The sequence below is a fragment of the Rhinolophus hipposideros genome, assembly GCF_964194185.1.
Source record: "Rhinolophus hipposideros genome assembly, chromosome: 18".
NCBI lineage: Eukaryota > Metazoa > Chordata > Mammalia > Chiroptera > Rhinolophidae > Rhinolophus > Rhinolophus hipposideros.
Genome location: NC_138064.1, coordinates 26,158,825 through 26,175,817, shown reverse-complemented (window position 1 = coordinate 26,175,817; position 16,993 = coordinate 26,158,825). Strand labels below are relative to the sequence as shown.

General features: G+C 35.7%; 1 protein-coding gene across 1 annotated transcript in view; it reads right to left on the bottom strand.

Annotated features, from left to right (window-relative positions):
* Positions 1–16,993, bottom strand: part of THSD7A (thrombospondin type 1 domain containing 7A) — a 623,382-nt gene that overhangs the window by 206,499 nt on the left and 399,890 nt on the right. Inside the window, exon 4 of the mRNA XM_081079273.1 lies at positions 12,903–13,734. Coding sequence (XP_080935399.1) covers positions 12,903–13,734 — 832 coding nt within the window. The remainder of the gene's footprint in view (positions 1–12,902; positions 13,735–16,993) is intronic.

Genomic DNA, 16,993 nt, shown 5'->3' with positions numbered 1-16,993 from the left:
CAATTTTAAAACAGTTTTCCTTTCTTAAAATGTGTATACATTTCTTCTGGCACCCTCTGTAGATGCAGTTTTCCTTTGAAAATTTTAGTCATTTTTAATCTTAGATTTATGATTTTACCAAGTATTTTTACCAACCATGAACTATATATTAAAAGAACTCATTAAGGACACATTTCTGGGTTTGTATAAAGTTACAGTACTTTAAAATAATTTTATTTATTTTATTATTATTATTACTATTATTATTTTTACTTTTTTTTTTCTCCTTGTCTCTCATACATAAAATTAAAGGTATCAAGCACAGGAATAATGCTTTACACAGAGCTGAAACTATATGGTGTCTATTATATTCTTGTTCATCTGTTTCTTTTATTCACTATGTGGGATCCTTGATAGATTAGAACCTGCCAGAAGACTGCATTTTTGATCTATGTATCTGTATGTATATGTATACACACACACACACACACACACACACACACACACATATACCTCTATCTATACACACACACACACACACACACACACACACACACACACGTCAGTTAGTGGTCTGGCTTATATCTATTAGTAGCCTTTTGGAAGTGTTAATTTTTTTTAACCACAGAAGAGAATTATGTAATCTTAACTATAAGTGGTCATAATTGATTTTTCTTACAAAAAAACCTGCTTTGTTCCAGCACTCTACATGATTGTACCAACATTCCTAGATCTTTTTAGTACAATGGTTTCTTGTATTAAGTACAGCAGAGTTTTTTGTTCATTTACAATTCAATTGCTATCATGGTAAATACTACCCAAACAAATTTTCCATGATCACATCCTTTTAAAATCTAGTAGCAATGACCACATATTTGTACTAAGGAGAAAATATATATCTGTCAAAGAATTTCTGGGGAAAGCTAGATAATCACTCTATAATAAAATGATACAAGATTAGAGAAATAAAGAACATAAGAAGGTGAAAGTGTGAGTAGAGGCCTAAAATAATTCCCAATACATAAGCAACAATTTTAAGATGGAAATCAAACACATGAAATGACTAACACAATGTGTTAGTAGACTCTGAAAGAGTGAGCATATTCTTGATTAGTTTATACAAATAGTGCATAAACGATTTATTGATTAAATTCCTTATTATATGTGGATTTTTTTTCCTATTGAACGTATTTCCTCCCATTTAAAACCCTTCTTGTTATATTCCAGTCAGAGGGAGACTCAGTACTACCCACATAAAGCTAGTACAATGCCAGCATATAAACAAAAACAATGGGTGAGATCACAGTTGCTGCCGAGTACATGCAAGGTCAGTGCCCTGGTCAGTGGCCAGGCTGCTCAAGGGAGTGTCAGCTCAAGGAAGTTTCTCAAGGAAACTGTTCTCACACCAGCTCAAGGATGAAAGCTAAACTTAGAACAATCAAACGGGAGAGATTAATGAGGCTCTGAGGAAAAGTGAGGGAATGGGAATGGACTTTATTTAAAGTTTATGTGAGGGAGGATTAGGCAGTGATATTCACAATGTGGTTTAAGGTTAACCCCTGGCCATAAATGCTTTCCTCAAATATGTTTTCAAAGCTACCTAAGAGCTCCTTTTTGTTCAACTGTCGCAGGATAGAATCATAATTTAAACCAGCAATACTCCTAATAAGTGATAGAAGTATAGGAGAGGTGAAGATATCCAAGGCATGATGAGTCGTGCCTATACACCTTTCATAGAAGTTTATAGGTGTATATTGACAATATTGGCCTATAGTTCATCATCGTCATCAATGCCAACTAACTGATAGTTATGACAAAATAGTTTAGTGGCTTCAAGATGTAAAAACAGGTATGATAGACTACATAAGTAAGGATGCTTGAAGTGGACCAAAGATTAAACTAAATAAACTAATGCTCAGAAACTATTGGAGTACATTTACAATATTAAGAATGATACATTTTCTAATTTCTACAGAGAATATATTTTATTTAACTATGCAACGTCAATTGTTTAGCATTAACCAGGCACAATGATATTGAAATATACTCTCAGTTGTATCTCCTGAATGGAACCAATATTTATATTCTACATTCTATATATTCTGCATTCTCTTAGTTGAATATGATGCTTCAATTGGTGACATTCTCTTACATATTTTGGATGTTTTCTTCACAATCTGCAGAAGTGTAATCTCCTATTGGCCTTATTGACTCCTTATTATTCACTAAAAGACTCAAGTTTGAAAACCAAATGACTCCCTTCAATTTTAATACTAGAGCAAACATTTATTGGAGGCTGATTATGTGCTAGGCATTGTCATAGTTGAATGGGAGCTATGAATAATATTGTCTTTCATGAAGTAGCTTATTTAGCTATTTGCTACCTGTTGTTATTACATGGAATGTGGATGTATACATGTAAGTAGATATGTGTTAGTATATTTCCTTACATAATATATGTCACAACGTCTGAGAAAATTTCAATATTTAACAAAATACAGTTTTTAATGAAATCTTGGACCTGACATGATATGAATAAGCTGATCATTTTCTAAAAATTGTTTTAGTATTAGGTTGGTGCAAAAGTAATTGCGGTTTTTGCAATGATTTTTAACCTTTTAAACCGCAATTACTTTTGCACCAACCTAATACAATACCAACAACGTACTGTTTGTTTTTTCCAAGGAACAGAACTAAGTTAAGGAAAAGAGCAGAAGGAAATAGAAATGAACTTTGATCATGCTGTAAGTAAACATATCAGGGTGGGAGATGTGCATAAATTCAATGTAAATTTGAAAAGAAAAATGTCATGGTTAGTGAGGGATGTTAAATAAGAACATAAAAATATGCGGACGAAGACAAGCTTTTCCTGCTTTATAATTTTGACCAGAGCAGCTAGCTTGGATCCTAAGGCTGGTTTAGTGTAGTATATTCAGTTTACTGGCATTTGTTCTGACAGTCCTGTTGATCTAGTATTTTGAAATGAACAGAAACACCTTTGATAGGTACATAAAAATGTGCTTCCCGTTTACTGATTATAAACAACTGTATGCTGTATTTCCCTCCTCATTATTATAGTATTCTGTAATCTAAATGGGGTACTTTCTGGGAACATGCAAAAAATAAGAAAATGGAAGACTGACACTTCTGCTGTGAATCAGCCTCATTATAAAGGGTGGGGGAGATCATCATTTAATCAGATCCAAAGAAGCTCTCTCCTCTAAAACAGAATTGAGAAAACTATTTAAAAAATGGGTGTACTTTGAGTTTTGAAATATGTCCCCATTTGTTGAGAATAGCTTCAGCTTCTTAGAAATGCCTTCATGAGAACCATCTTTCCTCCTAGATACCCATAGCAGCACTCAGGTCTCACATACACAACAGCTGGACAACTCTGATCAGGGCTTGTTCAAAACCCTCCGCTTTTGCTCTTTTTTGGGTAACTGGGACAAGGCACTTAAAACTTCTTATATTCAATTTTTGCCATCTATAGTATAGGAATCATAACAGCTGCTTTATTTTATACATAGTGACCTTTAAAATAACTGTTTCAAAGTAAAACTTAGGTTTTATATAATTGCAAAGTTAATTCTGTTTGGCACAGCACTGAACACAGTAAGTGCTGAATGAATACTTGTTTATTGATTAAGTGATTATAATATGCACATAACATGGTAATTATATTCATGAATCTTCAGTGTTCAAAATAAAGTTTATTTAATTTATATATATTTAATTAAATACATACCTTTACAAAATAAAATAAATATGTATAAAATGGACTAAAAATCACTACCAACGACAATGTACCTTTTCGGGGATTGTTTTAAGATCTTAGCTAACGATAACATGAACCTATATGATTAGCAAAATATTTTCTTATTTCTTTATATTATACTTAGTTTTATTATAATTTTAGTAACTTATACTATACTATAAAAGTATAGTATACTTTTATAATAGTGTGGATTTAATTTTTAAATAAATAATACATATATTGGAATAGGCTCAAAACATTGTTTCTAACAAATGTGAAGATGATTGACCCACAAAATATAAAGCCCATTTAAGCTTGACATCTAATATTTCCTTGGCTTCTCTTTAGTTTCTCATACCTATATAACATAATCTCTAGATATGTGGATAATCTACATACATCATATACTTGCACAATGAACCATTACTGATGCAAGTTTCAGTGCCTTTGCTCTTGCTGTTCCCACAGTTTTCCACTCTCACCCTCTACCTTGTGCGTATCTGCCTACTAGTCCTTAACTCTAGCAGCATTTCCTCCATAAGGCTATTCCTGATCTTGTGAACTTCCCTTTAGGAAGAACTCACTACCTCAGCTGTCACTTGCATGCACTTCACCCCCCACACACACACGTGCATGCACGTGCAAGATAGGACTTGTGATGTATTGGTTTTTTGCACCATATTTCCATAGCAAAGAATAGTTCCTTGAGATTAGGGTCTCCACCTTGTTTTTTGTTGTTTTTTTTTTGTCTGTATACTCCAGCACCCAGAATGTCTTACACTTCGTTGAATGAAAACGTAAATAAACATTAAGTTAATTAATTAATGAATGAATAACCAGCAATGACACAGAAGTCGTTCTCTGGCTCTAACATTGTACTCTAGTATACATCAGTTATATTCATCAGGGTCTGCAGAAAACAAATTGCAAACTCATAGGCTAAATCAGAAGAATTTAATGAAAGGATTTATTAAGTGTGAGCAGTGTTAAGAGAAATCCTCAAGGGATGGTGAAGACATTGGCAAAATGATCTTCCCAAGTGATAAAGAGGTCGGGGGAAAGGAATCTATCAGAACGTGAGATGGACCGAGAGCGGTAAAAGAAGGCTGCTGGACAGAGGCTGAGCCCTTTGGTTAGAGGAACGCAGCCACTGCTGATCCAAGAAGACAGGAATAAATGCCCCAACTCCCCTCTCCTCCACCTTCTCATATACTGCTACTGCCTCCCATGGGTAGAATCCAATCAGAAAGAAGAGCACTGGAAAGTCTTATTAATCCTATTTTTACTAATTATTGTTATTAATTTTTAAAGCTCAGAGATCAGCCTGCAGGCACGAGCAGGATCTGGAAGGGGTGGAGGACAGCTCTCTAAGGGCACATTACCCAGTCAGCTCTGCATTTTGAGAGAAGTAAAGGTTCCCTTGTTAGCCATGTACCATCGACAAAAGAGTGTGGGCATACTGACTCTACCCCTTTCATCAGATGTGGGCAACGCAGGCACGCTCGCTCCTGAGACACGATGACAACGAGTGTCTCGGCAAGCAAAGTGACACTGGGTATTACAGGAAGTTTTCTAATCTAAAAGCCTACTACTTATGCATGAGAAGTAGTAATTTCATAAATGGATTCTAAATAACCTAGGAGTAGTCAGTATTACTTTAAATAGTGGGCAATTTACTCCCTTCTTTTGGGGAAGGTTAGAATTAGATTTGCAATTTCACTGATTCACAAAGTCATAATGTGGGAATGGGCCCTCAGGAAACATGCAGCACATGTATGGAGTAAAAACCCTGCAGTATTTTCAAGACTTCTGAGAGCTGTCTTATTCTACATGCACTATGTATACTACGTGGCAACACTGAGCTTTTTATTGTTTCCATAGTTTGCCTTTTCCAGAACGTCATATAGTTGGAACCAGACAGTATGTAGCTTTTTCAGATGGGCTTCTTTCACTTAGTTATATGTATTTAAGTTTCCTCCATGTCTTTTCATGGCTTGATAGCTAATTTGTTTTTAGCACTGAATAATATTCCACTGTCTAAACTAACACAGTTTATTTATCCATTCACCTACTGAAGGACATCATAGTTGCCTCCGTATTTTGGCAATTGTGAATAAAGCTGTAATAAACACCCATGCATAGATTTTTCTGCAGACCTAAATTTTCAGCTCCTTTGGGTAAATACCAAGGAGCATGACTGCTGGCTAAGAGTGTATTTACTTTTGAAAGAAACAGACAATTTGTTTTCCAAGGTAGCTGTACCATTTTGTATTCCCACCAGCAATGAGAGTTCTGCAGGTTCACATCCTCAACAGCATTTGATGGTGTCGGTGTTCTGTATTTGGCTATTCTAATAGGTATTTGGTGATATTTCACTGGTTTAATTTCTATTTCCCTAATAACACCTGATCTTTTCATATGCATATTTGCAATTTGTGTATCTTCTCTGGTGAGGTGGTCTTTGGTCCACTTTTTAATCAGCTGTTTGTTTTCTTATTGTTGAGTTTTAAGAATTTTTTTATAGATTTGAAGTAAATGCCCTTTTATTAGGGCAACTATGTTTTCCCGGTGTAGCTTGTCTTTCATTTTCCTGAACTTTTGCTGATTTTTATATTAGATGTTGAACCTTTCTCTTAATGATCTGTAGAAGTTTTTTTTTATGTATTAAGAAAATTATCTCTTTGTCAGTTATATGTATTGCAAATATTTTTTCTCAGTTTGCTACTCGAGTTTAATGTTGTTAACATTTTTCCTGAACAAATCTTCTTTTCTTAAGAAAATATGATTGAATACGAGTATATCAATCTTTCCCTGGATACTCTTTGCAATCTGTGGTCTAATGTGCCCTTCCTTACTTTAAGACTTTAAATATTCTGTCTTTTCTTCTAGTATCTAAAAATATAACATTTTAAGTATTGAATGACACCTGACATTGTTTTGGTATAACAACAGACAAATAGATTTTTTTTTCTTATTCCTTTATATGGCAAAGCAATTACCCCTTAAATTTTATTTTTTCCCCAAAATTAATGTGAAGGAAATGCTCCTTCACTATTGGAAACATATTTTAAGGTTTGGGGAATCTTTTTTTTCTGGACCCTATTCTGTTTGACTTGATTATACACACACTAACATAAAATTGATATTAATATTCATGGAATATAAGGCATTTGATTTTCTTGTGACATTCATCTTTTTAGTTTTAGTTTTTATAATCTTTCTGGCTTTTATTATATGCTTATTTTTCCCTTGGTAATTTACAGGGACATTGTAAGAACAATTGGTAAACTTACTAGATGTTCTAGATAGTCACATGGTTACTTTTTTACTTTTCCAAGTCTGGTATTATGTGCAGAACTTTTACAGTTAGTATTTCCTTTTTTTTTTTTTTTTTACTGTTATAAATGGGGATATTTTAATCTTTTTTCCCCATCATAATGCTGAGCTAATTGTTTGCATCTAGGGAATATATTGATCTTGGGATATTATTTTTGTATCCATCCACCCTATTGAATTACTTTATTGTTTATAATATATTTTCAATTGATTATCTTGAGTTTTCTATGACATTTGGAAAAAAATCTTAATTTTGTCACCTACTTTCCAATTTTCATTTCTTTCTCCTTTCAACTACATTGATTAGTACTTACAGATCGATGTTAACTAACAGTGGCGATAATGTGTTGCCCTGTCTTATTTTTGACTTCCCTGTGTTATTTTTGACTTTAAAGAGTTTCTAGTGTTTCAGGTTGAGTACTGTTCTGGCATTCTGTGCAATGTCTCTTGTCTCTCTCTATATATAATAATTGTTCTATATCAGTTCTTTCATGAGGACATTCTCTCAGCCTCTTCTAGCAGATTATTGGCCCTTTGCAATTTCACTCTGAGGATTAAAGTTTTCCTCAATTTCAGGAAAGTCTTCTATTATATCTTTGTGTTTTTGTGTTGTCTGTTCTATTATTTTTTTTCTGTTGTTATCTTCAGTAATACCTGAATTTCATTAGTGACCTCCTTTGTTTCCGTATTCATCATATTTTTGAAAAGTGACAGTTTACTTGATGTTCTGAAACTGTTCTCTATATTGTTGACTCTTCTTACCACAGAATATTTTCCTCTTTTTGTTTCTTCTAATGTGAATTTCATTTATTTTCTTGTTTTATAATTCTCCTCTATTTCTTCTATGAGGTCTGCCAAATCACTTTGAAGTTCATTCATTTTTCTTAACTCTTCCTTGAATATTGAAATTCTTTCTGGTTTGGTTCAATAAAAAAAATGTATTTCCTTTACTGTCTTTGGTTTCTTGTAGAACTCTTTGCGCATACTTTCATACCAACTCTTGGCCGGGGGCAATATTCTATTTAAGCTAGGCTGAAACTCACTGTTTCACAGGGAAGTCCCCTGTGCACATGGTGTGTACGTAGTAATTTAGAATTTGCTTCCAGTGGTCATCAAAACTTGAACCCTCAGTCCATCAACATGATAATCCTTTCTTGTCAGCAATGGCATAGTGAGTTTACTCTCTCAGCCCTGTCTATTACACCATTCTGTTTGAAAACAGAACTCAAAGATGCTTCAGAAGCCCTTTCACTAACACAGACCATGCCATACTAAGGTAGGGTCATTGGCTTGGCCCCTGGGAAAGTCCAGGCTATTCACAGATTTTGAGTTCCGGAAAGTTGCAAAGACATCATGCTGCCCTAAGTTTCCTCTCTCAGTTACCTTTAATTTTATCATGTTCCCCAAATCTTCTCTGTGAATTGTGATTTGGGACTGCGACTGTTTCCTATTATCATAAAAGAATGGACTTTTCATTTGTGTTTTTCATACTTATTGATTTCAGTCTGTTTGAAAGCAGAGAGCGGGGCAGATCTATCAACTTTAATCTGGAAGCTCAAATAAAAATAAGTTATTTTTATTTGCCTATAATATTCCCCAATATTCTTAGGTTTATTTAGCTAAATTCATTTAGTTATTGTAATAAGATATTTTTAGCCTTATTAAATGATTTTGCATTCTTTTACATGACAAAATTGTTTCTGAATTTAATATAAGATTAAACACTTTAAATTTAATCACCTATCAGTAAGCTGTGGCCCTGTGCTTTGATGGTGTTATCAATTTACTCTTCATTTGATTAGCTTCACTGATATGGTATAATGTTTGAGCAAAATTTAGGTCAAAATACCTGATTTTTGTCTCTTCTTAACTAAGACTTTAACTTTCTTAACATATAGTTTATTTATATATGTTCTTGTAATTCTTAAATAAGAGAAATATTACTAACCAATTTGTTTAAAATAATGTAAAATCTTGGCCCTAATGAAGTTACAAGATACATGCAACTATCACTTTTTTTGGACATTCAACACTATTTCATCTTTTTTTGGATATACAACTAACCAGGGGATCACTTCATAAATTATATAAATATCTAACCACTATGTGTTTAGCATGGAAGCTGACCCCACAGCGTGGGATGTTTCCTATGGGACTCTTGTGCCTGTCGAGACCAGCCTTTGGGTGTGCTGCTTGTGGGGTTAATCAGGTAGTGCTCTAATGTGTATGAAGCTAACCTCTGGGTGTGTTGGTTCTGTGGCATCTTAGGAGGGGCTCCTGTGCAGGCCAAAGTCAAACACTGTCTGTGACTGGCCAAGTGCTACTTGCTTGCTAGGAGTTAAAAAGCAATCTGCAGTTGGTTGTTGCCTGTGCTAGGCCTGGAGGCAGGTGGGAGAGGCCATGCTGTGAACCAAGGTTGGCTGCTACCAACAGCGAGAGTGAGGCAACTCAGCCCAAGGCCCCGGGTATCCTGAGGCCTGACATCACCTGTTACCTACCTGTAAGGCTGAGCCTCTGAAAGAGCCTTGGTTGGTATATGAATTGGGTGATGTGAAGTCCCAGGTAGCCACCAGGGTGGAGTTAGAGGGGTTCACCAGGTTAATGCAGATTCAGGTTTGGCACCAGTGCTGAGCTTGGGGTCCCTCACAAAAGTGTCAGAGCACAGTGAGGCCAGGCATCGTCTGCCTCAGCCTGCAGACCCCTGAGAGTTGTCCAAGAAAGACTGGGGCTGATTGTCTGCCACCAAAAGTGCTCAGGCAGCACGCAAGCCAACGCTGACTGTTTGCTGCTAAAAGAATCTCCTGCCGTGTATGGGGAGGTGCTGGCTGCTGGGGTTCCAAAAGTATCTCCTGTGGTGTGCAAACTGGGTGGGGCAGGGTCCCAGGGAGCCACTGGGGTGTAGTAAGGGGAGTTTACCAGGCCAATGCAGTTTCATATTTGGCTGTGTCAAGGAGGACTCAACACAGGAAAGATGGCACCCATCTAGGTGCCATCTACATGGGAGGAATGGTGGCTATCCCTTTAGCCCTTGCCTGAAGCCACACCACTCAATCTTTCCCAGTATGTCTCTGGGGCTTCTCAAGTTGCCACCCCTCCACCAGATCTCAGGGTGAATTCCTGTGAGTGAGTCTGTGCATAGACCCTTTAAGAGGATCCTACATTTCCAGCAGCCTCTTCCATCCCATTCAGACAGGCAGAATCTCCAGTGATTTTCACAGTCAGATATTGTCAGGACTGCTCTTCCTATCACTGGAACCCTGGGCTGGGGAGCCCAGTGTGGGGCTGGGGCCCCTCACTTCTCAGAGGAACCTCTGTAGCCAGGATATCCCTCCAGATGCTTAACAACCATACATGGGTGTGGGCCGGCCCATTTTGTGTCTCGGCCACTCCTACCAGTCTCAATGTGGCCTCTCCATAACATCCTTAGTTATAGGAGTTCTGTACAGGTTTATTATTTGATTATTCTATAATGTAGTTGTAGTTTTAATGTAGTCAGAGGAAGTAGCAAGCACAGAGTTTGCCTACCCCACCATCCTGCCAGGAACCCACAGCTCTCATTTTATTGGAATACTTAGAGATGGTATTTCTAACAGAATATAAGCATCTAAAAATGATCTAAAAATTTAAAAATATTTGTTTATTTCAAACGGCTGGATGGCTATATTAGGCTCTGTGCAGTAGCAGGTACTATCTTAATTATACTTTTAATTGAGTGGTCAACATTAAATTAAATGTCTACAGTACGTTAACCCAGTGACAGCGGGAGACAACTCAAGTTGCCTTGGAGGCTCATTCAATTACTTGGTGGGAGCCAAGTAACTAATACAACTGTAATTCTTCAGGAAAGGAGATCAAGAAATCAGCAGAATAAGTATAGTCAGAAAAAAAATAAAGCAGGGATGGAACTGAAAACACACATGACACAGAATCAGAGGTGAACACACATACACACTTAGGGAGTTGTAGGGAACCTGGAGAATGAAGGCAGGAGAATAAGCAGCCCTTAGCAGGACCAGGCATGTAGTCGAACTGATGATACCAGAAGGGAGAAAGAGTAAATTACTGTGTGGCTGAGAGAAAATACAGTGTCTCCCCCAAAATAAGACCCAGCCAGACAATCAACTCTAATGTCTCTTTTGGAGCAAAAATTAATATAAGACCCGGTCTTATTTTATTAAAATATAAGACGGGATCTTTAATATAATATAATATAGTATAATATAGCATAATATAGTATAATGTAGTATAATGTAGTATAATGTACTTATAATGTAGTATAATGTAGCATAATATAGTATAATACAATACAATACAATACAATATAATATAATATAATACCGAGTCTTATACAGTATAAGACCAGGTCTTATATTTTTGCTCCAAAACATGCATTAGAGCTGATTGTCTGGCTAGGTTTTATTTTTGGGGAAACACGGTATAACTGGTAAGCCCTTTAAAGAGGAAAGAGAGTAGCAAATACCCTAAAAATAGAGACCAGAACAATGCTATACTGAGAGAAACTATTGCCTTATACAGGTAAGTCTAGTGTTTGTTCACTTATTTACTTAAACTCTATCCTGCACTAAAAAGGCTTTAAATAAGCTTTCAAAATCTGTAGATAGCAAAATCACTAATCAAGAATGAGTGAAGAAAATCATTGAAGACGAGAAAAACATGAAGCCAATGGGGTATGTTAGGGAACGATATGCATGTCACACAGTCCTATTTATGTTCCCAACAGCCAAAGTCAATAGGAAAATGTGATCTGTTACAAGATTTCCAGGGGCCATAAAGAAAACAACCCAGCTGTTCACCAGAGGCACATGGGTTGACAGTTCAGTGAAATTTATCTTACATGTTTTTAATTAAGAGAACAGACATGATGGAGTAGATGACATTTTCAATGTCGTTTCTACAATATATATGATATAAAATTTTGAGTGCTGTTACCATAATTTCTCTTAATTCAGTTCAAATCATAACTGCATAAATATTTCAGAAAAAAGCAATTATGCAAATGATCCACATAAGCCACTCCCAGATGGTCTGGCTTATCCAAGAGCAAAATTTAGAATACACAGAGAACATGATACCCTTTTAATAATCCTCAGTGTATAATCCTCAATAAATAATTCCATAACAAATAAATCACACATGAGAAAACTTTTCATAATACAGTCATTATTTATCCAGAGATAATTTGACAAATAATTTCTGTCTAGAAAATGCAGCCAATTAATTACACGTTTTCTAAATGAGGCAACTCATGATTAAATGCCATCTACTTACCTTAATTTCAACTGGTTCCCCTTTCCTTCTCTGGGAAGAGTTATTTCATTTTATAAAACGTGAAAGGGAATTATTTTTAGGTATAGCTCCCTGGGTTGCTATTTAGATTTTGTTTATAGGGTAATTCTGAAAATGCTATAATCTTGGAGAGATTACAAGAGTGCCTTATTCTCAGTAAAATAAGTATCTGAATTAAAAACCCCAAAACTCTAGCCTCTAATTTTTTTTTTTTCCGTTATAGGTGGAAACAGCACTGTGACCTAAAGAAGCCTTATCACCTCACAGAGAATTGTTCATGCTCTAGGTTTTGACAGAAAAATTGAAATTAACTCTAGTAGTATAGTGCCTAAACATGAGCAAAACAGAAATGCCAGGAGACCCACCAAGTTTAAATGCCTTAAAGTGGAAAATATACTTGGGGATAGTGCATACTAGCTTGCGAGCATATGGATTCCAGGATTTCATACAGCGTGCCTTAACAACTCTCTAGTTCATGGTCTTGACGGAGAGACACGAGTAGTTAATAGTAATAAAATGTTACCTCAAATTAGCAGCTTTCCCCGTCTTGTTCATACAGGTAACTTCTCTGGTCTGATATCCAATCTGGATATCCCAATATTTGTTCTCTTGTCGGTTCTGTCTGTTTCTATTTCTCTTTTTCTTAATAAGTTCACGGGCCTCTGGATCCTTCACTCCTTTTCCTCGGTCCTTCTCCCGTTCTCTATTCTTCCCACGCCTCCTTGCTTGTCTTACTTGTCTTGAGTGGGGCACTGAGCATGTGCTCCAGGGCCCCACATGCAAGCTGTACATGCTCTCTTCCGCTTCACATGGACTGGACTGACACACCTGAAACTCAGTCAGGTTTGGACAGCCAGAGCCTCCAAACTGGGGGGGCGCCACCACGTGCCGAGTCCGGTGCTGGAGCCCACTGCCACAAGTCTTTGAGCATTCTGACCAGGCCGAAAACTCAGACACAATGCAGTCTTGCTGGCAAGGGATGAGGCAGGCCTGCTCTAGGAGAGGCTTGGGCTCAAAGTACTCGCAAATGATATCTTCTGCAGGAATGTCTTTCTCTTTCTGGATGCACGTTATCTCTCTCACTTGAATGCCTTCTTCCCCCTTAATGCACTCAAGGGGTTTCTCCAGGCTTTTTGAAATCACGGGCTGACACTGATTCCACGCTCCCAGCCTCCAATCGTACAACTCTTTGTGCCAGTCACAAACTTTGAAACAATTTTGCTGGTTACTGGGTCTCTCCGCCTGCTTACAGTTGGTATGTAATGTTGTCCATCCTTCCACATGAGCACACCATACAGCCCGGGTCTGAATGCCTCCTGGACCACATTCATCTCCCATGCATCGGCCCCAAGGACCTAAAAATGACACCAGAGTTAACAGTGCTGCTAGAAGAAAACTAAAAGTTACTTTACGTTCCAGAAAGACATTTCAAGATCTAGTACATTGACTTCCCCGAAGTGTTGCAAAGTAGGTCTCTGCACATGACTGTTAGAAAGTAATCATCTGCATTCAGGATTGCAAAAAGGGAACTGTGTCACAGTCTATATAAGGGTGCTGGGATAATTTCATTCTAGGTCCTTCTGGGATTATTAAAAGCTTGCTTCTATTCATTTCCTTAATTTTAGGTTGTTAGAGAACCCATGCTCATAAAGGACATCAAAAATTGGTCACAATGAAAACCTATTCCTCCTGCCTCATAACCATCAAATTCCATTTCAGAAACAAGCAGAGAAAACAGTCCTTTGTAAAGAATTTGGTCTCCTGCAGGCTATATGCCATATGTCTAAATTTCTTTTCCTGAGCAATTAACTATTTTGTAGAACAGGCTCTCTTCTGCCTCATTTTCCATTGCTATACACTGTGATTGCAAGAGCTTAGTTATATATGTGTGTTGACAGAAGCAGTTACTTTCTGTTAACCAAAGCTGGGAAGTGAAAGTCTTCATCTAAGCATATTTTACCTTTAAATTTACCCCCTTCCCCAAATTCATTTTTTCTCATCTCCTCAGTGAAGTATAAAACTGGAAAAGAGAATTCAAATTTAACTAAAAGACTTCCAGTTTTCTGAACACTGAAGGGTTATTTGGAGTTTTATTAATTTATTCATTTCCTAGACATGAACTATTTGGTATTATAGAGCTGTTTTATGGGATACTTAAGTAAGTGGCTTTAATATGAAACATGGGCCTTTTACTTTGAATTCTTCTCAGCATAGATTGAAACCTTTTTATATTTGCATATATTATTTCTTTTTTAAGGTATATAATAGGATTTTCAGTGCTTTAACTGGCAGATCTCAATTTATAAAATTGAGAATTACATTATTTTGGAATTTTTAAAGAAACACAATAGTCATATAATTACATGATTTTCAAAATGTGCTTCATGAAACATGAGAAATTATTTCATGTAACCTCGAGTCATCTTCAACAGGTTGTGTGAAAAGATGAGGGCCAACACGTAGGGTTGGGCTGTAGGGTTCCCCAACCCTAATCCACAGCCCTCCTCCCTCATTGCTGCCTCTATAAGAAAAGTTCCATTATTATTATTTATTTTATGCATGTTGAGATTATGCATAAGATTTTGTCTGACAAAAGGCTTCTGCTGCTGAAAGGTGAAAACCACTAAACTAGGCCAATAGATTCACTGTATGGATGAAAAAAAAAGAAAAAAACAGGTGACAAGAAGGGGAAGTGATTGCCAAGTTGGTATTTTGAATGAATAACAAAAGCCATTGTGAATTTCAGATTCCAGTTCTGACTTTTTAGCTTCATGATTTACCCTAGATTTTAGAACTCAAGACTTAGATACTCCTACACAAATTGATTAATCTACAAAGAATGAAATACGAAGAATGTGTTTATCATATTTAATTTAGACATTTAAGTTTGTTTAACTAGCAAGATGTTTACAATTTGATAATGTTAACTCCATTACAAATGGAATAATGGAGGTGTAAATAGAAAAGGGATTGACTAAAAATATTTTGCTAACTCATCATTATTGTGTGAAAATAAGAATTGGTTACTTGGCATACCCGTATCATGACCTTGTGAAATTTGTATGTGAAGAGTTATAAGGAAGTTAAAATACAGTTAGGGAAACAGTCTTTCTAGAGGGCTGATGTCAAAACTTTATGAGATAAGAAAGTAAGTTTGTTACATCTTTCCATGTATAATACCTGATATTTTAATCTTATTTTTAATTTGTCAAAGGGAAATACATATTTATAAATCTGTTCATACTCTCTTAGATATTTTGTAAATATTCAATTTGGGAATCACAGAACCTAGGACTGTTCTCAATAAGGGAACATAGTAATATATATAAAATTTTAGAATTCATTCCATACATATCTTTGATATTCATTCCTTTTCCCCACTGTGCTTGAACAAAATAGTAAACCTTATTTCCCACCCTAAATAGAATATAAAGATATGTTTATGTTGGACCATTAAGTTAGGAATAATGGCTATATGCCATACGTCTAAATTTCAAAATGAACTGAGTCTAAATCTCAGATATAATCCCTATGAACTCTTTTTGATATTTTGTTGTTTTCCATTCTTTGCCATTAATTATGAAATTAGACTGATGAATTAGACTAGGACTATTAAGAAGTTAATTTTTTATCCTCAAAGTAAAAATGAAAAAAATTATGACAAATTATAAATTTGGCACTTAAAAATATTTAATTGTATTTTTTAAATAGGTTGTACTACTATTAGTGCTTTAACTAACTGATGAAAATTAACATTTTATTACATAAATCTGAATATACAAAACGTGAATTGACTTCAAGTCTGCATGTTATTGCTGAGTAAGGAAAACATACATACCAAAAACAAAACCCCCCAAACTATGAACCAAACCTATACAATACTAGCGAACTATTAAGTTTGAAAATTATCCTAGATAAGAGCTGGTGAAGATATGAAAATTTTATACACCAAATTTACCAAGCACTCCAGGCTTACTTTCAAGTTTATTCAAAAATTAAAATAAATGATGGTTACTTTGAAAATGACTTATGGTTTACTGACATCAAATTAAGGAGAGTTCCCGTCTTACTCTCAGAAACAGCATGCACATTTCTCACATCATGCTTATCACTATTTCAATTAGTTTATCGAATGATTGTTTGCCAAATATCTGTTTATCATATTAGACTGACTTTGTGGTTCCTTGCGGAGAGAACATTGCCTTTCTTCTGCAATATTTCATTTAATCGTGTCTTTTAATTTTCATGGCTGGCTTTTGAATGAACTTCCTTAATCGTTTTGTTCAGAAAAGAGAGAACTTAGTTTGTAGTTCTTACTCTCCAAGACATTACATGGCTGATGTCAAGTCAAGCAGAAAGAAAGAAATAGAGTTCAATAAAATTTCTACACTATTTCATATACACTGATAATGAGTAAGCATTTCTAAAGTTTACTCAGATAACCACGGAAGCATACATTGTAAATACAAATACAATTCAAATTCCATTCCAAAAATATTATCATACATTCCTGTTAACCAGCTACTCATAGATAACACTGTTGCATTTATTTCATTCCCTATATATTTACATTGAGAACCAGAAGATTGGATATCCTGAGAAAATTCCATAGAG